The 22,754-nt window shown below is 33.8% G+C and overlaps 2 protein-coding genes across 16 annotated transcripts in view; one reads left to right on the forward strand and one right to left on the reverse strand.

Moving 5' to 3' along the window:
- Positions 1–7,028, forward strand: part of LOC145663892 (synaptosomal-associated protein 25-like) — a 154,220-nt gene extending 147,192 nt beyond the window's left edge. For all 3 annotated transcript variants that reach the window (XM_081730056.1, XM_081730055.1, XM_081730054.1), the window contains exon 8: positions 2,530–7,028. In XM_081730056.1, the coding sequence (XP_081586182.1) occupies positions 2,530–2,595 (66 nt within the window). In that variant the 3' untranslated portion in view covers positions 2,596–7,028. The remainder of the gene's footprint in view (positions 1–2,529) is intronic.
- The window catches only part of LOC145663891 (uncharacterized), a 65,199-nt gene that overhangs the window by 26,332 nt on the left and 16,113 nt on the right, over positions 1–22,754 (reverse strand). For 4 of the 13 annotated variants that reach the window (XR_014127288.1, XR_014127285.1, XR_014127287.1 and 1 more), the window contains exons 2-3: positions 15,421–15,627; positions 2,511–2,604 (exon numbers count right to left, since the gene is read on the reverse strand). The exons of 7 other annotated variants lie outside the window; for them this stretch is intronic. The gene's annotated coding sequence lies outside the window, so the exon portion shown is untranslated. The remainder of the gene's footprint in view (positions 1–2,510; positions 2,605–15,420; positions 15,628–22,754) is intronic. 2 more of the 13 variants (XR_014127289.1, XR_014127290.1) reach the window with 2 other exon arrangements.

Consider the following 22,754-nt stretch of genomic DNA (forward strand, 5'->3'; position numbering starts at 1 on the left):
TACAAATGGTGTAATAAGTTGTAATTACAATTTGCATTTATATACGTATGACAACTGTAGAACTTATAGGAGATGCTCTCCATATTGTAAGTGAAAAGAGGCAAAATAAAACTTAAACTTAAACTTTAAATTAAAGAGATTTATCGTAGAATATACTTATTAGAACTTTCTACTATTTACTACATTGATAATTCAAGTAATTAGACACTATTTTGATCATTTAGGAGCACAATATTTCCAAGTAATTGATATTTGCTTCTCAGCAACTCCATAAACTTCTAACTTATAAGGCGTCTTTCTGAATTATATTTATACTTATTTATAAACAAAACCTTGGTAACGAGAACTATCACCATAGAAACCGGATTATGACGAAGGATTGAGTATAGCCCGCTCCCCCCAGTGATTTTGAACGAATCATAATGATTCTAACGATTCATACTAGTTCATAATGAATCGGAACCGCATGTTATAAAGATTTAAGATGTAAATCCTGTGGTAAGGAAGTTTTAGTATAAGTAGTAGTAGTAGTAGTAGTAGTAGCGGTAGTAGTAGTAGCAGTAGTAGTAGTAGTGGTAGTTAGTAGCAATAGTAATAGTAGTAGTAGTAGGAACGGGTTAGAAGCCCCGCAGGGGTTGGTTGGGTTCTGTTCTCAATATAAGTAGTAGTAGTGACTCTTCCAGTTCCGGTGACAAAGAACTGGGGGGAGCGGGCTATACACAAGCCATGACGAATAAACAAACATTTACCTCTAGCGGCAGTAACATAAAACATTTACAAATCGAGATTATTCATGACATTTTTGATTATTTCTTCTTCTTCTAACTCTTAGCTATTGCCAGATAAAATAGCATTTTTGTCCAACATATTAAATAAAATAAAAATAATAAATAAATCTTATCGTTGTAAGTTTCTAGGTTATTAGCACAACGTGATAAATTTGATATCTTGTATAACTGTGTATGTATAAACGTTCCTAGGGACACAAGTTTAGAAATAGTATGGCTCTTATTGCTGACATATAAAACTTATTTTAAATTTAAATCAAAAAGTGATAGTATTCGATAATTGAAATATAATTAAATCAAGATAAATTTTTTAAAGAATGGTGGTAATTGATAGATTTTTCTAAAAAATTTAAACCAGCGTAACTTTCGATTTTGTCAAATTTCTCCTGGAAATATATTCTAGCTATTGTGATTCGTTGTTCATTTATTACGTTAACATGGTAGAAATCTCTTTAAAAAGAGCGGCTTCTTTATATTTACTACATAGCTTTCGTATAATTTGTAAATAAAGTATATCTCGGTGAATACAGAATACCTATGTAATTTACCCATTCCTTTTAATTACCTTTCCTTATTATTTTGGGGCTGATGAAGATCGGAGATTTGACCGAGTGCATTTCTAGTATTAATATCTTTAGCAGATGTATAGCGTATACGTCATTAAGTAATTATGAATTCCAACAAGATCTTTACGTGTCTTATTATTTATTCTAAATTAGATTATCATTAATTAACGGGAAAGTGTACTAAAATAGGCCGATCCATTGGAAGGTTTTAAGAATAGGGTATGATATGAACTGTCATATCACTGTATTGTTTACAACTGCACATTAGTGTATCTTTATGAAGATATTATACTAGAGATATGTTTATTTAATTCCACGCTCTTTTAAAGAAAGTTTTGACCGATATATAGGGTGTTTCGAAACAACACCGACAACGTTTTGGAGATGATTCCTGACACCAAGATAAGACAAAAAGTATAGACCAACCTGGGTGCAGAAATCCGTCATTTCGGAGTTATAGGTTGCCAAAAACTTGAAAAAATAAACTTTAAAGGTCCATAGCTCCAAAACTATGGGACCTACCGTAGTGGGGCAAGACTTCACTTAGGAACTAATATGTGAGCTAGCCAAAATACGTGTTTCAGAATTCTGCGGTTCTCACGCAACAATTTTTGTAGAGGGAGTTTCGTTACGGTCATATAATTTGAAGTATTCTCCAACTACTTCTATAAAAATTGTTGTGTGAGTATCGCAGGATTTTGAAACATGGGTATTTGGATAAGGCACATACTAGTTCCTAAGTGAAGTCTTGAACCGACTACGGTAGTCCCATAGTTGTGGAGCTATAAACCTTTAAAGTTTATTTTATTTATTTATTTATTTATTTTTCATGTTTTCGGCAGCCTATAGCTCCGAAAGGAAGCATTTGTGCACTCAGGTTGGTTTATACTTTTTGTTTTATCTTGGTGTTAGGAATCACCTCCCAAACGTTGTCGGTGTTGTTTTGAAACACCTTGTATATGACATTTTATTTTTTCTTTATTTCACGTGAATTAACCCATAACATATAACCTAAAAGACTTCATTACTTTGTTATTCTTTCTTTAGACTGCTTGAAACGAAACAAGCTTACAATTGGTCGATATATGGCATTTTATTGTTTTTTTTATAAATTAACTCATACTAGAATGTATAAATTTATATTAGACTACATTACCTTGTATTTCTTCTTCTAGGCTTCTTCAAACGAAACGAGAATAAAGATGGCCAACGAGAGAGCAGGAAAGATGTTGAAATCATAAATTTGTTATCTGGTTGAAAAGGAAAATTTGGTTGTGGTCACAGAGACGGAAAAGTGTCTCTTGAATATTGTTTATATGATGATAATAACATAAAGCTCTATTGTAAATCAAATATATATATACATATACATTATACATATACATAAACACTCACACATATAGTTAACAATGCCTTTTGTCTTTCATTCTCTAAATAACACTTAATTGTTGTCTGTCTGCAGCTTATTTAGAACCACAACAATGTTTAAAAAAAAAAAACTATAAACAATCTTTAGAGGCGTGTTTTATGTATTGTGTAGTAGTATTGCATGATGCAGATTCTGGAATTCCACACTATTAACAATTACCGTTAACACAATTTATAGATAAATGGTTTAAGTCAGACATTGTTAACAAATAATTGTAATAATAAATTGAATATGACGGTGTTTTAAAATCGCAAAACTAAGTATTATAGAGCCTTAGTAATTGAAACAACAAAATATCCATTTTAGGGGTTATCTTTCCCTTGATTTTATCTAGGTTGGATGGCTTTTCGTTTCTGTATGTAAAAGAAATTTAAACTTACTTGAAAGTATGCGGAAATATGCATACTAATATATATATATTGAAAGATATCCCTTAAGATGGCATATCAATAATTCTATATTGCATTAGTTGTGGTTGTTTTCTTTTTGTTGTTTTCTTTAACAAAAGAGTAATATATATATTTGTAGTGCATGTAATTGTAACTACAAAAATGCGAATTTACAGATTAAGAGCCTGCGATACTAAAAATAATACAAAATTTACCATTTCTCTTTTGCTTGTTATTTATAAGTGAAATGAGATAATGAAATGCAACTTACCACAATCATAGATAATGTTATTCTACAACAGAAAATATGAACCTAAAGAATTTTCAGAGTTGCCATCTATAGAAATTACAGTGTTGCCAGAATAACATTTCCCCCAGAATCTAAGTTAAGGCAGCGACTAGCGGAACGAACTCAATTGCATTTGATTACGTATCATGTTGTTTTGGAATCCTGTAAACTACTTTTTAAATAACATTATTATTTAATTTTAATAACTATATGCTAAAACTATTCTGTTTATTACAAACTAAATACAACTATTATTTAAAAATAGTTCACTAGATACCAAAACAACATGATATGTAATTAAATACAGTTAAGTTCTTTCCTCTAGTCGCTGCCTTAACTTAGATTTTTGGGGGAAATGTTAATCTGACAACAGTAATTTCTATGAATGGCAACACTGAAAATTTTTCAGATTCATATTTTCTGTTGTGGAATAACATTATCTATGATTGTGGTAAGTTGCATTTCATTATCTTCTTTCAATTATGAAAAACAAGCAAAAGAAAAATGGTAAATTTTGTATTATTTTTAGTAAGTCAGGCTCTTAAGTGAACTGACAAACTGGAATACTCTTTCCTGTGAACATAATCATGTAATTATTCTGCACAAAATATGTACCTTGTTGATTATTAAAACGACTTAGTGATATAGTTTGTTACGACTATGAAATAATGTTTGTGTATTATTAAATATAGATACAGTTAAGATATAGATTTAAAAAATGTGCATATTTTGTATATATATATATATATATATAAGTATACCTGTAATCTAAAATACCTTCGTAGATGCGTTACTTTTTATGTTAGCACCCCAAGTCAGATTATTAGTGTTCAGTTCTCGATGTGATTTTGACTTTTATTATTATTATTATTATTATTATTATTATTATTATTATTTTCCTGTAAGTATAACTAAGAGAATTATTTCTGTGTAAACGATATTAAGAAGTGTTCTTCAGTTTCGTCAAAAAAAAAAAAAAACTGCGAAACTTAAAGATGGATGGAACAAAAAAAAAATTATAAAAATGAAAATAAATGTTATTGAAAGAGTTTGCAGGTTAAATTTTGTATTTGGAAGCTATCCGTAATTAATGAATCATACGCAAATTTACACTTGTGCAATATCTATTATTTGCGGATACGAGAAAAGTGTATATAACAGAAGAATGGTGCTATGTTTGATAGTAAATTTAAAAAAAGTCTATTTGTACTAATGGTACTAAATGGGGTAAATATATTTGTGTGTGTGCATTAGTGAGATGTATGTAATAGTTACTATAGATATTAATAACTCAAAAAAACCCACCTTAGTATTAATTAGTGGTTTGTATTACTGTTCAAACGGTATTTCGTTTTATAAATGTAGATATTTTTTAGATGCGATATGAATTTTAATACCTAATTGTTTTTGTTATATAAACTAAGTTAGATTTTAAGAAAGGTAAGAAAATAACTCAAAATATCTTAACAATAATAGCAAATCACGAGAAATTGTACCTTATTTAAGACTGTGATGAGTATATTTATGCTTTCTAAATTGCAATCATTTTAAATAAGCGTAAATAAATGAAGTAATGAAAGTATTTTACTAGAAATGTGACTGTTTTATTCGTTATAGCATTTAAAACACACAGTAGATTTCAGTTATTAAGTCGAACTGTGTTTTTGAACATATTATTGGTGTAAGAATGATTACCATTGACTCAATATTCTAAAATACAATTTTCATTGTCATTTCCAGTTTAAAAAAAAGAAACAAAATAGTATATCTATCAATTTTCGACACCACACTCAATTTTAGGCATAAATATTCATGTGTTTTTATTAATTTTAGAGTATCATATAAATATTAAATTTATACCGTACACTCCGTACGGTACCATACCGTGAAATTATTAAATATACATTTTCTTTGTAACTTTTGTGTGTTTTTATTATTTATTTATTTATTGTACACAACTATAGGGAATTGGGTTTTTGCCTTGGTGTGAATGTTGACTAAAGAGTGCAAAGTAATTAATATTGTTATCTAAGTTGATGAACGTGTTGTCTAGCTGATCTCTCAAAAAATACATGATCTGAGGAAAAATAAAAAGCTTGAGCTGTGTAAGATATCTTCTCGCAATAACTTTTTTTGAATCTACCTAACGAGTCTATGTCCAATCTTCAGTAAAAGTACATATACTCTTTCCATATACATGTTCTTTTGCCAGTAACTTTGGAACGAATGGTCCAATATTAATAGGTTTATCGGTAGCACATAGAAAATGTGCTAACGTTACTATAAGTAATCCATTCAGTTGTGTGAAGTTATTGAGAAAAGAACATAAAAATGGATTTGTGCCGGGAACTGTAAAATTTTATGAAGAAATTTTCTGACCGATAAATGTAAATACTGTACTAGTAAGGAACAAGCAAAACGGCTAATACTCACTGCAAAAAATAACAGAGTTTTCTTTTACGAGTAAGAAGCGCTTTCGGAAGGAACTTCATCCATCTTCAGCGTATTTAAAATTCAAAGAGGATTTAAAAACATGAAGGAGAATGCGGAAAGGCAAAAAATGGTTAAAAGGACTAAGAAATGTAAAACACAAATCTTCTGTCAAAAATTAAACACACGGGAATAAGCGAATGCGAATTTAGATAAAGGAGAAATAAATGTAATTTGGAGCAATCTTTTTAGTACATGCTTTTGCCTAATTCTGGAAAGCAGGAAGAGAAAACAGTGAACAGCAGTGAACAATAACAGTGAGTACCTATTCGCATGTGTTTAATTTTAAACAGAAGATTTGTGGTTTACATTTCTTAATCCTTTAAACCATTTTTTGCCTTTCCATATTTTCCTTCATGTTTTTAAAATCTTCTTTGAGTTTTACGTAAGCTAAAGATAGAAGAAGTTTGTTCCGAAAGCGATTCTTACATGTAGAAGAAAATTCTCTATTTTTTTCCGGTGAGTATTAGAATGTTTGCTTGTTTCTTACTAAATATCATCACCGCTCGCAATATTGTGAAAATACTATATCTTTATCTAAATCGCTACGTAATTTGTTGTCTTAGTTATTGTTAAAATATTAAACAAAATGGTAATTCTTCAGTTATTGTTAATGTTGAATATTATCGACAATAATACTTTTGAAAATCCGGGAGATTTTTTTTTTTTTAAATCTACATGGAATACAGAAACATGTTGATGTTTTTCGAAATTGAAATTGGAGCTGAATTTGAGCATCAAAAATACCAAAGCAATAATATGAAAGTTGTGAACAGTCTACTGTACACTTAGCAATACTGATTACTGACTGTAAGTTCAAAATAATTTTGTGTTTAACGTCAATCTTTGAGTCTTTTACTTGCCCCTAAATATTTGTCAATCTACAGACTTCACTAACCTTACATAATAAATAACCAATAATGTACAACTTTGCAATGTATTTCATTGTAACTATCAATTATTTGTGTATACTTAAAGGATAAGAAATGAATAATCAACGGACGAGAAACATAATTTTGAAATAAATTGATGTAATTATATCTAAAATGTGAATAAAGTATAATTACTAAGACTGAATTCTAGTTATTTTTAACATTTTTTTTTAAAAAAACTAAACTTTCTTCATATTCAGGAAAATATGTATATAAAAAAAACTAACAGAATATGGGAGAGGAGAATAGGGAATGGCGATCAGCCTACTTTGCCCTCTTGCGTGACCCGAGGAGTAGTCAAACTAGTGCTGCCATCTGACTCTTGTAGCAAGGTTTCTTGTGTATTGTCGAGGAAGTTGTCAGAGAAGACTGAAGTCTACATCGTGATGAAACTTGTTTTTGTTGATTTTCTTATAAGGATCTGCATATTTCAACTCACGATACGTACAATTTTAAGTTGTAAGATCTTGAAGATTTATAAAAAAAAGTTATATTTACGTCTAATGCACGACACATAGTTATATTTCAAATAAACTACGTTTTACGGTATAACCAGCTCAATTTTCAAAGTGGCGCTATGTTGGGAATGCCGATCAACGTGATCGGTTTACCATCATGGTGATCGCCATTCCTAACAAACATTTGGAATATTTCTCCAGCCAAAAATTATAAAAGAGGCTAGACCTAAGATAGGTAATACGCCTACTTGAGTCAAACACTGAAACTTGGGTATCGTTGTAACCTTTGTGGATTGTAGATGCATGCTGACTGTACTGTTGTGAACTCACCACATGGATATATCTGTGGCGTGTCTTTGAAGAAACGTCAATAAAACATTCAGTTGGCGTTTTTCAGTCTCTCGAAGGGACAGGTAGAAAAAAAACAGAGGTGTGATAAAAAAAATCTTGAACTGTCTATGAAACTATACGTGTTTATTAAGCTTGTACTGTGATCGCCATTACCAACATGTGATGGGAATCGCGACTAAAATAGCAATTTGAGTCTTTTCCATCGTGTTCCCGAACTGAAAGAATGATCCTCTTTATATTTTACACACTTATTGTAGAAGGATTGGAGTACGTATTTACAAATTTGATTCAATATATTTTGAAAATGAAACTACGTAATAACCCATTTTTCTTAGGTGATCGCCATTGCCCACCTCTCCCCTACCGTTCTTGTTACGGAGAGAATAAGTTCCATTTAGGACACAAAGCGCTGAATTTGGATTTAAACTACATCCGAAGTGTCACTGTTCATCTCAGCGACCCCGAAAACTAATGCTTTCGACACAAATATAGGTCATTTTCTATCATTTTTATATATTTCCTCCCTCTCCCCCCCCAAGCTGCGGGGCCGGATTTGGATTTAAATGGCATTGGGAGTGTAACTGTTCGTCTCAGTGACTCCGAAAACTATGAATTCGACACTAATATCGGTCATTTTCGATTATTTTAAAATATCTTCTCCTCCCCTAAGTTGCACCGTCAAAGTAAAAAGATAAAGACAATCCCTGGCCCTAGCCTCATCTATGTTGAAAATTTGACCGAGAACGGTTGGGTGGTTCATGAGGTACGAAGTCACAAACATAGTAACTTTTTTATTTTTATTTATATATATTTATCTTTGAACTTTCTATTCAATACTTTTAAAAGTAAATTTTCGATCCCTGCATGGGATTTCCCCCAGATTTAATAGCAGATCATATTTTAAAAAATGACAAGAAATTGGATAAGGTGCATGCCACTATATGTAAACGAAGAATTTGTTCGTGATCAGAAAATATTTCTTTTCAATAATACCTATTTACTCCATACTGTATAGTTAGATCGACAGTTGAGGGAAATTACATCTCAGAACGAAACTGATTTAATATACTAATTTTTATATACAACAATTGGAGCATATTTAAAATTTTTATACCTTAGCTTGTAAAGATAAATTTTATTTTTCTCCTATAAAGCTTCCCTCAAGAATAGCCATTGAGTTAGATGTGAATGATTGTTTAAAATGTTTTTATTTGGTTTGTCAATATTTTTAGTTATTTGTGTATGATTATATTAGTGAGAAGATTTTATTGAAAATCATGTTCTTTCTGGTCAGACAAATCTATTTTTTTTAATGATATGTCCCTAATCTGATTTTTTGTTACATTTTCTTACTACATTTTAACTTATTTACGCTGCTAGTATTCCCGGGGGAGTTTTAGAAGCAGTAAGTGTAAAACTGGCAAGTATTTATCATTTATATTGTTGCCTTGTTGCATGTCAGCATGGGTGTCTGGCATATTAAAATTTGGGGGGGGGAGGAGGAGACGACTAGAATGCTAGTAGACCCCAACTAAAGTTACGTCAAAATTATAAGTAAACTGGAATCTACTTTACTAATACATCCGCTCTTTCTACCTTTAGCAACGCAAGTCATCATAATTTTCTTCCATCACTGGTAGACTACCGGTACTTGCCGGGAAAAAATTAAGTTTATATATAATATGGTTCTTAGGTAATTTCTTCACCTTGATATTCCTACCGGTAAATTCCTGCTCAGTGTTCTTAAACGCATTTGCAGTAGTGTAGTTTTATAGTAATCATATATTTCGATGTTTTAGCTAACAAATTCTTAACTCTCTGAAGGAAGTCTTACGATGGCATTTGATTTGACTGCGAATTTCGGATTTTTGATTTTCATTCTTCTTCTATATTCTTAATAAACTCAAAAGGTATATTATCTACCTTTTTGTTCTTCATTTCGCTGAACGTTTTTGAAATTGAGCCATCCAGGTTTATTTCGTTTTCCGTTTTAATGTCTAAAATGTAGTTTATTCTTGCTGTCATCCGGCTCCTCAATGTATTCTTTCCATCTCCCTCAAACTCAATTCGTTCATTAAACACTATTCATTTCTATCTTTAGTTTCTATATTATCATATATTATCATTATCATATCTTTAGTTTCTGTGTTCTAGTTGTTCCTTGCTGTCTTTCTACAGTACTCGCATGAAATTTACTCTCATATATAATATTCAAATATCTCTGTCTTTTTAAATTCCTCTTGTCACCTTCGCTTCAATTGTATATTTTTTTGTCTTTGTAGATTTCCCTTCTTAATTCGCAGATCAACTTTCTATACATCCTTTCCTTCGCTTCTTCAGTCTCCCTTCGTCATGGAAACCAATTGTTGCTGGTTACACAATGAAAACATTTGTGTGCCTGCAGTAGTGCCTGCACTTCTTTGACTAACCAAGAAGCGTAACGTTTTCGGTTTTTTTTTTAATCTTTCCTTGAAAGTGACACACGTCAGGTACACATTCTAATCACATTAACCTAATGTTTAAGAACAGGCATAACTTTAATTTGTTCTGTCTATGTTTTTACTTCTTCCATTAGATCTAAATACTCTCAGCATTGATCTATTTATCTTGTACTTAAAATATTTGGGGTGACGCCTCCCCTCTATCCTCTTCCCCTGCCAGAGACGTCCGTGCATGTCAGCAACTCTAATGTGGACGAATCAACATGAAAAGATCTTTTAGTATGTACTGTACTTGAAAGAATTAATTACAGTAAAGTTACCTTATTTCTTTGCACGGATCAAGGAAAACATTTCAGATGTCTACAAAGACCTCAACTCCGATATCGTCCATAACATGATTTACTTCGCTGTTCCAAAATATTTTTAACTACATTTGAGGCATATATTTTCGAGCACGAATAGGGGAAAAATAGGAAAATTTATGTATAAACCATGTGAGGCTTATTAAAATCGTGATATAGAGTATTATGTGAGGAAATCTCGGAAATTGCAAGAGAGTATTAACAAACTTTTAGGAACAGAATCTCCGCGAAAACAAAAGTGAAATTTTCATTTTCGTTTTCAGGCTTTAAAAAAATATAAAGGTAACTAATAGTTTTGTCGCTTTTTGTGAAGGTCTGTGTTCAATTGGCCTTCACACTGTGAGTTGAATTCTAATGGAGATAGGCGAAGGTCAGTGTTGGTGTGGGTATATCCAACATACTACCTGGTTGTGGCAGTTCAGTTACACCATGAACATGCGTAAAGATAGAGGGAACATGGACCTCCACAGAGCGTCATAAAGATGTGTATGCTGTATGAGTTCAAACTGGGGTAAAACGCTATTGCAGCGGGACGGAAGATATGCCGGGCCTTTGGTGAGGGTGTCGTGACTACGCGGACAACGCAGCTGTAGTTTAAAAAGTTTACGGACGGTGAAGAAACACTCGAAGACGCGCCACGTGAAGGAAGACCAACACGTGTACAAAATGAAGATCTTCAGGCAGCAATTGAGGCAAACAGTGGCCAGACATGTGAGGAACTGAGTCTATAATTCAGTGTGAGTGGAGAAACCATTCGGCAGCACCTCCATCAATTTAGGAAGCACTATAAGTTGGCTCAATGGGTCCCAAATGATTTGATTCCGGGCCAGAAGGCAACGCGAGCAGGCACGTGTGTTTCTTTGCTGTCTCGTCTGAGGAAGGAGCCATTTCTGAACAGTGTGTTGACATGTGATGAGAATTGGGTCTGTACGAAGCTCTACGGCGCCGTCATCATTGGTTAGCATCCCATGAACCGGTTCCAAAACAGCCGAAACCAGCACTGCACCAGAAGAAGGTCCTCCTGTGTGTTTGGTGGACTGCATGCGGCATCATGCATCGGGAACTGCTACCAGCTGGTCAGAGCATCAATGCAACTATGTACTGTCAGCAGTTGATCCGTGTTGAAGAAAAACTCAAAATTTTGGAGCCAGCACTTCTAAATCGCAAAGGGGTCCTCTTGTAACAGGACATGGCTAAGCCCTACGTGGTTAGGATAACCCGGGACACCATTCTAAGCCTTGGATGGGAAACACTATTGCATCCGCCATACTCCCCAGACATTGTTGGCGGAAAGTTTTCTTCTTCTTTCTTCTTTTCTCCACATCAAAGGATTACACCGAAAAGTTTACAGAAATAAAAATTAGCTTCTCATTGTTGCATTGTTATGTTATCAATGATTTTGCTTTGTAAATATTGGTTTTAAAAATATTAATACAGTATGTTAAACTTGCAGTTAAAAAGAATTTTCCAAGAATTGTGCTATATATTTTAAATTATGCTTTATTTTCTAAAATTATGCTTTTAAAATTAGTTTCTTCTGGATCCTTAAACAACCACAACCATGTTCAAGATACCAAACATATGTCTAAATTGCTATTATGCTTTTTATGCTTTTGGGTTGCTCTACTAATTAGTATGCAAGTTCTTGTTCTCCCGGTTCCAAAATACTCTTGACACCACAGGCTAGAACGAAAATCATGTGATTCTTTTTTTTTTTTTTTTTTTTTGCTATTGGTTTTGCATATCTGTAAAATTTCAAAGCTCTACTTAATATAGAAACGTGAAATTTAAGTCGCAGTATTTAACTCTAACAAGCAAACGGAAAAATAAGGAAATAAAAGCATTTTAAAGAAATTATTAGAAATGCTTTGTAATCTAATCATTTAAGGTAAATCTAACTTACTTTAAGGTAATCTTTACTTTAAATTAATATTAAAGGTACTTTAGATTAATATTATTACTCTTTGTTGTTATGTTGGGTACAGCAATAGTTGCATTGTAGAGCGGAAGCGAGCGCTTACTTCTGGTGCCTGGGCTCGAAGTTTGTGGTCAGGAACATCGTATCTGTGGGTTTTCCTGGGATACTCCCGTTTCCTCCCGTATTCTCATTCCACTAATTGTTCTATCATCATTCACTTGCCTTCATCATCGTTAATTGTGTGTTCTCTTTCCATTCTTCGCCTTTCTTCTATCTTTTCCTCTATGGCGATATGAAGAAGACAATTTCTTCGCAAGATGTGCCCAATCCAATTGGCCTTTCTACGAAGGATGATGGTTAACAACACCCTTTTCTCTCTCTTATCCGTTTTAAAACATCTTCGTTTGTTACTCTCTCCATTTATTTTATGTCCTCCATCTTTCTCCAACACTACAAAGCGTTACCTTGCTTTATAAGCAATTTACCACCTGCAGAAACAGCGTCGTCATAAATTCTGCTTATCAACGCTGGAGTAACTTGTGAAAAAAAAAATAAAAGCTTTTGAAGAACGCTTTGTACTAAAGTGAACAAGTTAGTGTCAAATCGAAAAAAAAATCGTAAAATCGCCAACTAGAACTGAACTTTTCAAAGAAACAAGTCTGATCTTTCACTTCCTCCAACACCCGTAATCAGGTACCAGGTACCTGGTACCAGCCAATGTAGTACTATGTTATGTGGAGAATTTTGAAGCATTTGTATCTGTAGTAACTAAACTAAAACCAAACAATGCTTCAGCCATTGAAATTGTTCAAAATTTAGTAAGTGACAGCGGCTTGAAATGTGACTTGGCTTTCATATCTGCCAATTTCGGTGTCTTGACTCACCCTATAAAGAAACTAGAAAATAAGGAAGATTTATTGGGTACTTCGGTTAAACAAATACAGGAAGTACATTGTATTGAAAGAATGCTTAATGTTCTTTCTGCTTCGAAAGCTGAAGTCATAAGAAAAAAAAAAGGATTTGTTTGAGAAAAACATTGGTTATAAAACTCTGTGTAGAATATCTGAAGTATTGGAAGGCCAAAACACAAGCAAAATTGATGGTGTGACTATTCGTGACATGTTACTTTTAAAATACGCGAGATTAATATCGTATAATGTACGCAGAACGTTCTTTTTCTCAATTTAAGGCAATCTTCCGTGACAATAGGCATGGTTTTGCGATGGGCAATTTGGAGAAGACGTTAGTTATTCACTGTAATGCCTGTAGAATTTCGACATCTGATGAAAAGAAGCTATTTGTGAGCACCAGTATTTATTTTTCTTACGTTGGATGTTTTCCCACACTTTTCCTTGTTATTTTTGTTAATTTTTTTAATTTTTAACATTTTTTTTCATTTTTAGCACGCAAAAAATAAATATTTTACAGTTTTTAGCACATAAAAATCCGGGCCCTAATTACTATATACTTAGTTGAGCAGAATAATAATAAGCAGCCGTCTTTTTCTAACGTAGTATGATATTTTAGTAAGTTTTACATTATAAGAAAACGTTCATATAGATATGAAGGAAGAAGTTGTTCTTCAATCCACATAAAACGAACATGTAATAATAATAATAATAATAATAATAATAATAATAATAATAATAATAATAATAATAATAATAATAATAATAATAATAATAGTGATAGTAGTAATAGTTGAGAAAATTGAAGTAATAAGATTTTTTTTACATATTCAAAGTTTCAGACCAGTTTGTGTCGTAGTTGTGTACTGAGTTCTAACGTAAGGGACTACACAGGACATCATGTATACATACATAAAGTGAAAAGTGTTTTAGTGGATGAACATATTTTTAAGTTACATTTGTCGTGTAAATGCATCGCTTTTTATCAAAGAACTGAAAGTTTGGTGAGATCTGTCCACATTTCTTGTAAATGTGGTATTTTTAATTGTTTTGTGTTTGTTAATTGTTATATTTAAATGTTGTTATTAGTTAGGCCTATCTTTATATTGATATCAATTTCTAAATTTATGAACAATTTGTTATTCTTCATCAGAACTTCTTACAAATATAAATGGTACCTTGCCATCAACGATAGAAATAAATACATTTAATAATTCAAATGCTTCTGAAATCATGGACATTTCCAACGAAGTTGCAATCTCCAATAATGACGTTCAGCATCAGCAGGACACGGAAACAGTAATCATGGATAAAGTAAATAAAGATCACTCTAAGGGCATCCCAATATATTCCAAACACCAAGATCATGTGGTTAATCTCTATGGTACCCACCACTATGCACCATTCTTTGTTTTTTGAAAGCTAACAACACGGAAATAGGGAAAAAACATATCAGTCCATAAACAGGAAACCGTACTTGGCAGAAAACTCTGGTATCACTAAAATGCAAACAATAGGTAGAAACCTCCTTAAAATTTCATTTAATACTGTTATTGAGGCAAATCAATTCTTAACTCATCCAATTCATAAAACACAAGATTGGTCATCATTCATACCTAATCATGCCTTGTACTTCACGGGTGTAATCAAAGATGTGTATGCAGACATTTCCACAGAAGACCTTTTGCAAGATCTTGACTCTGATATACCGATAAATTCGGCGCGACGAATTCTCCGTAAAGGAGACAATGACACAAAGATAACTACTAAAACTATTATACTTACTTTCAATTCCAGCCAGCTACCGCCAGAAGAAAACCTTATTTTCTCAAACTTCCAGTAGAACCATACATTACGGCCATCAGCCAGTGCCTAAGTTGTTTAAAATACGGTCACACGTTACGTTCGTGTAAAACTAGGATAAAATTATGTATTAATTGTGGCCAAAATCATACCTCAAATGAATGCACGAACTCCTTACAATGTTATCATTGTAAATCTAATCATAGAATAATTCTGACCAATGACCGAAACGACTCCGACAAAAAAGAATTGTACAATATGGCTAACTTACATATATCCTTTAACGAAGCAAGTACCTTAACAACTCTTCCTAAACAGCCTAATACTTCTACAAGTGTTACTTCCCCTCGTACACTTTACAGTAAAATGGTCCGATAATCTCCTGTTGACAATGTATTTTCACCCTCTAATAAATGGATTTCAAATCACTCCCCTGCTTCTTCTACTGACTCCGAACATCATATCCATCCAAAATTTCCCCCTCCTCTTCTACTGAGCTCCGCCTGAAAAGAGACGGAGAGGTACACATAATGAAGAATTCCATCTTTCTCAATTCAATCTAAACAGTAAAAGAAGTTGATCTTAAAGCTTTGCTGGCGTCTACTATTAATCCAATGTTCTCGGGATTGCTGCCAGAGTGAGTGTTGCTGTGCTGAACTTTCGTTACCATACAGCGGAAACATCTTCAGAGCTATGTGTTGGAGTGTGCTGGTCGTACAATTTATATTGTAGTCTTTAGGAATTGCTGTATTATCCAGAGAAGAAAGGAAAGTCCTCACTGACCTACGAGCAGATGACAGCATCATAATATTACCAACAGACAAGGGGAATGCGACCGTCATTCTCAACAGGGAAGACTAGCACTCCAAATTGACATGCCTACTGGAAGATCCAGCATATAGAAAAATTGACAGAGATCCAACCAAGGCCATCGAAAAGAAAACCTCCAGATTAATACAAAGTTCCAGTCTCAATGAAGAAGAAAAGAAGAGGCTTAAACCTTCCGGTTCAATACCACCAAGGATTTATGGCCTTCCGAAGATATACAAGAAGGAAGTTCCATTACGATCCATAGTTAACACCATAAGAGGCCCCACGTACAACCTGGCCAAGAAATTAACAGGACTGCTACAGCCACTAACAGGAGAGTGTACACACCATATCAGAAACTCCTGCCATTTCGTACAACTACTACACAGCATCAAGACAAACGCAGATGACATACTCGCCAGCTTTGATGTGGTTTTTCTCTTTACGAGGGTACCGCTGGAAGATTCTATTTAACTCCTGGAATTTCACTTCAGCAAGGATATAGTAAATCTCTTCAGACACGCCCTAACATCTAACTTCAGTTACCAAGACAATTTCTATGAACAAAGCGATGGTGTGGCAATGGGCTCTCCTATCTCTCCAGTAATAGCGAACTTCTACAGAGATGTAGACGATACATTCGTCATATGGGCCCATGGCAGACAGCAACTCGACGAATTCCTGCAGCATCTGAATTTTATACACCGCAACATCCAGTTCACAATGGAAACACAAACAGAAGGAAGACTCTCGTTCCTGGACGTACTCGTATACAAGAAACCAGATGGAAGTTTAGGCCATTCAATCTACAGGAAACCCACGCACACTGATCTCTACCTCGATGCGACCAGTTTTCATCATCCTGCACAGAAGATAGGGGTGTTAAATGCTCTAATACACAGAGCATACCAAATAGCAGATCCAGATAATATAAGCACAGAACTGTCTCACCTGGAAACGGTATTCAAATTCAACGGATATTCGTCGAAACAGATCAAGACAGCCATGAGAAAATACAGTAGCAGAAATTGCACCACAAAAGAGGACAACACGGCAGACAAGGAAAATATTGCAGTTATTCAATATATGGGAAAAACCTCCAACCAACTAGCAAGACTACTGAAGAAATTCATCAAGACTGTACACTGCCCTCCACCGAAGATCAGGAGTTTACTACCAACTGCAAAAGACTCATTGGGATTAAAGACACCGGGCATCTATAGAATCACCTCTGAATGTAACGGCACTTACATAGGTGAAATGAGAAGGAACATTGAAGACAGAATGAAAGAACACCAGCGATACACCAGACTTAAACAACCTGAAAAATTTGCAATAGCCGAACACTGCATACAATACAATCATACGGTCATGTGGGACCAAATTGAAGTACTAAAGAAAAGCAAACAGTTCTGGGACAGGAAAATACATGAATCTCTATTCATCCGTACATACAAGCCATCCATCAACAGAGACGAAGGTTATCATCTACCTGACATCTGGATCCATCTTCTCAGTACGAAAAGAACCATCAGCCAATCAGAGAACAGTTTCTACCACCAGCAAAATCAGAGCACGCCATTGGTCAACAAAAACAACCAATAGAAATACAGCAATTCCTAAAGACTACAATATAAATTGTACGGCCAGTACACTCTAACACATAGCTCTGAAGATGTTTCCGCTGTATGGTAACGAAAGCTCAGCACACTAACACTCACTCTGGCAGCAATCCCGAGAACATTGGATTAGTAAAAGAAGTTACTTGTCCCCTTCAGCGGTTCCTTCTAGTCCGTCTGAAACCATACATTCCGTTGACAACTCCATTGTCGGCCTTAATACTTTCGAATCTACATATGGCCCTATTAACAATAATAAAAATCATAATTTTCTTACTGATACTGAACAACGTGCTCAGGAAGAGAATCGGGAATTATCCCGCCGCAATGATATTCTCAACAATCAAATAAAAGCCATAAAACAACTCTTGACTACGGCCTCTCTTTGCTTTACTAATGAACCCAATCCCCAAATACTGGATAATTTAATTCAACAAGTTACTAGTATACTCAACACTAAATAGTTTCTTAATGGCTCTACATTCTTTTAAAAATTTATTACTCCTTCAGTGGAACATGCAAAGTGCAAAAGGGAAGAGTTATGAACTAAATCACCTCATTAAATTATTTCACCCACATTTACTTATGCTACAGGAGACCTGGTCTAAACCTCGCTTTATGCTACATGTTAAAAACTACCGAATCATCGAACAACTTCGAGAAGATGTTATGGAGGTATTGCCATTGGCATCCGTCATGACATCCCCTATAGCAAACTTCCGATACATTTAACTCACACACCTCATACCGTCCAAGTTTTAGGACTTCAAGTACAAAATTTTAATTTTGCCAACATTATATTCCTTCCTCGGTTACTGTTCAAACAGATTTCTAGCAGGAACTATTTCATGATAATAACTTTGACATCATAACCGGTAACACCAATACCCAAGGATTTTGGTGGGGTGGAGCCCGTAATAATTGAGTTGGTTTACTATTAATCAAAGCTTTATCAACAAATGATTACTTTCTTCTAAACGATTGTACATCAACTCGCATCTCCTTTATAACTTTGCTAGTGCACCCGATATTTCACTTATCAAAGCAACTCATTACATTTATTCATCATGGAATGTTTTTACGACGCTCTAGGAAGTGATCATTTTCCCACCTTAATAAAAGTATCAAGTTGCAAACTACCTACTACCGAAAATGGTCACACTTCCCCTTTCAAATCGAAATTACCTCATATTACCGCAGCTGTACATGGGTCTTCATATTGTGAGTTCATTACTTCTCATTATCAAAACAATAAGTTGTTTTTCAATGCCCTTTTAGACCAACGGAATGCAGCAAGAAACTTTGATAGTCTTCTTATAACGGCAGTTTGTCATTCCAAACTGCAGTCAACATATCTTTCTAAATTACCGCCAACTCGCCGTCCTCTAGCCAAACTTCCTTGGTGGACATTCGAATGCCAACAATGTCTTAACTTCCGACAAAGAACCTGGAAAACTTTTCTGCACACCAAAAAAGGTCCACTTTATAGCTTATCAAAAAGCGATTGCACTTATCAAAAGAATACTTCGTCAAACACAACGTCAACACAGGCAAGAGTTCTGCAACAACCTTTCATATCAAACTCCAAAAACAAAAATCTTGAAATTTCTAACTGTTAAAAATCTCTTATCTGCACCAAGGAAAGTCCAGCTTCCTGGATATACCTGGATCGAGGAATTTCATCAACAATTGACACCGTCTTCTTTGAATAATAATCGCCTCGATCTAATAACACATTTTACTCCCAGCTCACACTCTACATTAGAACAGCCGTTCCATATACCCACATGAATCATCATTATTCCATAGAGTTTTCAAGCCAATTTGTTATCCTATTTGTTTTCAAACAAACAACAGAATAATAATAATAATAATGTACGTTACCGGTAAACGGTACGTTACATTTTTCCGAGCGGCCTCGAAATTTTTTTTTCAATTTGGAATTATTTAAAATCTTTAAATAATTCTTCGTTTTTCTTCGGAACAATTGAATAGTTTCACATTTACTAAATCTTGTACCGGAACTTCTCTCCCCCTTAAATCTTTCAAAAATACTGAGTTATGCTGTACCTTCGTTGCAATATAAGGTCCGATATACACAGGAAAATACTTGTGAGTTACCTTTTTAAAAGCATCCAGGAGAAAATGAGTTTTGACCATTACCAGATTTCCCTTCTTAACTTCAACTACATTATTTTGCGATTTCCTTTTTCTTTTAGATAATAACCGAGGTTCAACTTGTATGTATCGTTTTGAATTTTCTAAATTTTGTAGTTCTGGACGCCACGGAAACTTCTCTCGAAATCGATCGATAGCTGAAAAGGAAATGAACACTTCCGCTGGCGTACAATTAATGGAACTATAGTAAGAGTAATTTAGCAGGTCTTGTGCGACTTTTAAGACATTCTTCCACTTAGTATGATTACTACTGCACAGGAACCTGATAATTCTGTTCCATTCGCGATGCAATCTCTCCAGGATCCCGTTAGCCCGAGGGTTATACGGAGAAATCAGAATATGTTGGATCTGACGATCGTTACAATAAGTTTTCCACTTCTGGGAAACAAACTGTGGGCGTTGATCGGAGACGATATAATTTGGATAAGGACAAAGATAGAAGTAATATTTTTGAAGGTTTCGAATAATTGCAGCAGTTGTCGCTGTTCTTAATGGTAAGTAACAAAGGAATCTAGAATAAACATCAACAATTGATAACACATAATAAAATCCATAACTACATGGAAGCTTACCTACGAGATCAACACATGACTTTTGATGTGGTTTATCTGCCTCAATATGCAAGTCTTCTCGAGCGATAATTCGATTTGAAAATTTCGTTCTGGCACATAATTCACAATTATTTATATATTGCCGAAAAGTTCGTTTTTCACCCTTCCAAAAGAATAACTCTTGTACTAATTTCATATATTTAGCAACGCCAAAATGTCCCGTTTCATGAATTTGTCTTACTGTTCTTTCAATTAGAGTTTCCGGAATTGCCAGCCACTTCTTTATTTTTAAATTTTGAAGATAAATCAAATTATTTATAATCCGAACTCGAGATTTCATAGGTTCCGAATTCATCGTAGCTCTTAATTCACAACAATATTTGTCGGATGCTTGAATCCGTTCCAACTCATTTACATCAAACAAAGTATTTTCATTATAATTAATAAAATTCACTTGATATTCTTCCGACTTAGCAGGGAGTTCAGGAATATATCTACTCAATGTATCTGCAATTTTATTATCTACTCCCTTAATGTGCTCAAATCTTTGGAGCTTCAGCAAAATTTTGGTAGTTCTAGGATCTATATTTTGTAGAGTAAAGGCACACGTCACTGCACTATTATCACAGTGGACCGTAACTTTTCTACCTAGTATGTAGTACGAGAAATGCTCGCACAAAAATAAAATAGCTAACAATTCCAATTGAAAGATCGAGTAAGACACTTCATAAAGTTTCAATTTTTGACTTGCATACTCAATACCCAAAAGTTCTCCATCATCGTCATATTGAGCCAGATAACCCGCCAAATTTTCTAATGACGCATCAGAGAAATGAAAAGGCTTGTTGAAATCCAGTTGACTAAGTGCAGGAGGTTCACTCAGTAACTCTCTTAATTGTTGAAATTTATTCAGTAGTTCCTCTGTAAAACAATACTTTCTATCTTTCTTTAAAAGATCAAAGAATGGAGCTGTTAACGCAGCGAATTGAGGGATATATTTCTTCCTCCACGGAACAATACCTAAAAAGGATCGTAATTTATTTTTATTTTTATCAACCGGGAAACATTTGATGGCTTCATTGTGCTTAGGATTAGGTTCCAATTCCTTTCCATTCACAACATGTCCTAGAAATGAAATCTCAGTTTTTACAAACTGATATTTCTTAAAATTTAAAGCAAAATTTCCAAATTCCAAAATGTTGAAAAGTTTTTCCAAATGGTCAAAATGTTCAATAAGATTCGAACTAAAACATAACAGATCACCAAGATATACTACAACAAACTAAGGAGTGTCTAATCCAAAATAAGAATTTATTTCATTTTGAAAAATACTAGGACTGGATTTAAGTCCCATCGGTAAAACGCATAAAACATATTGCCGTCCTAGATAAATAAAACTAGTGCATGGAAAGGAATCACGATGAAGCTTAACACCGTAATAGCCGATGGTGACATCCATCGAACTAAAAATTTTTGCTCCAAAAATCCGGGAAAGTATTTCATTTATCGGTTCAATTTTGATTCTAGGGTTTATGACCTTAGAATTCAGGGATCGGAGATCGGTCACTGGCCTCACGCCCCCAGAAGACTTCCTCACACAATGTATAGGGTTTTTGTAACTAGTTGCTAGCTCTTTAGCTATTTCTAACTTAATCCATTTCTTAAGTTCTTCCTCAAACTCTTTCTGCATTGCTTGAGGAATCGGATATATTTTTCCCACGACTGGTTCCTGACCGCTAAGGTCAATTTTGTAGGCTTCACAATTTATCGGCTTAGGATATTCGCCAAATAAACGTTTATATTTTAATAACAAATTTTGTAGTTTCATTTTAGTATCTACATCCAAATCATTACGATTATTTATGTATTCTTGAATTTCTATTTCCGAAATTTCACCATAATTATTCTTTTGTTTCTCAGAAGAAGAAGGAGGATTCCTACTTGATTCAGGTAAAGTCCGAGCATTTTTTAAATGAACTAATAATACCTTTGGATACAAAATATCCAAAGTTACTTCTTCTTGATGATTATTTTTCAAAATGTATTTCTTATTACAGCTATCCAAAGTAACTTGCAACTTAGCAAAGATATAACAAATCGTTTTCATCCATTGTGTTTTAACGCTAAAGTAAATACCATCTTAGGGTATTGGAAAAAAATCAAGGTTATATTAGACTTAATGTTCAGGTTGCATTAGCTTTAGCAAAAGAGAAGGAAGACACAACGATAAAGTTATTATTCATCATCAGAAGTTTCCAGATTCTTGTTTTGTGGCCAACCAAGAATAAGAATCAACATTGTTCAGCTTAATTAGTATATTACAAAAAAAAATTAGTAATTAGAAATGTATAAGTTCGAGTTTATAGATTGTATTTGAAATCATAAAGTTAAATTTTCCGTGATTAGTTTATTCGTGCCATTTGTTGACATTTACATTATGACAGATTAAGAAAAAAAATTTAAACATTTGCC

This window comes from Thermobia domestica, chromosome 11, assembly GCF_964235325.1.
Source record: "Thermobia domestica chromosome 11, izTheDome1.hap1.1, whole genome shotgun sequence".
Classification (NCBI taxonomy): Eukaryota; Metazoa; Arthropoda; class Insecta; order Zygentoma; family Lepismatidae; genus Thermobia; species Thermobia domestica.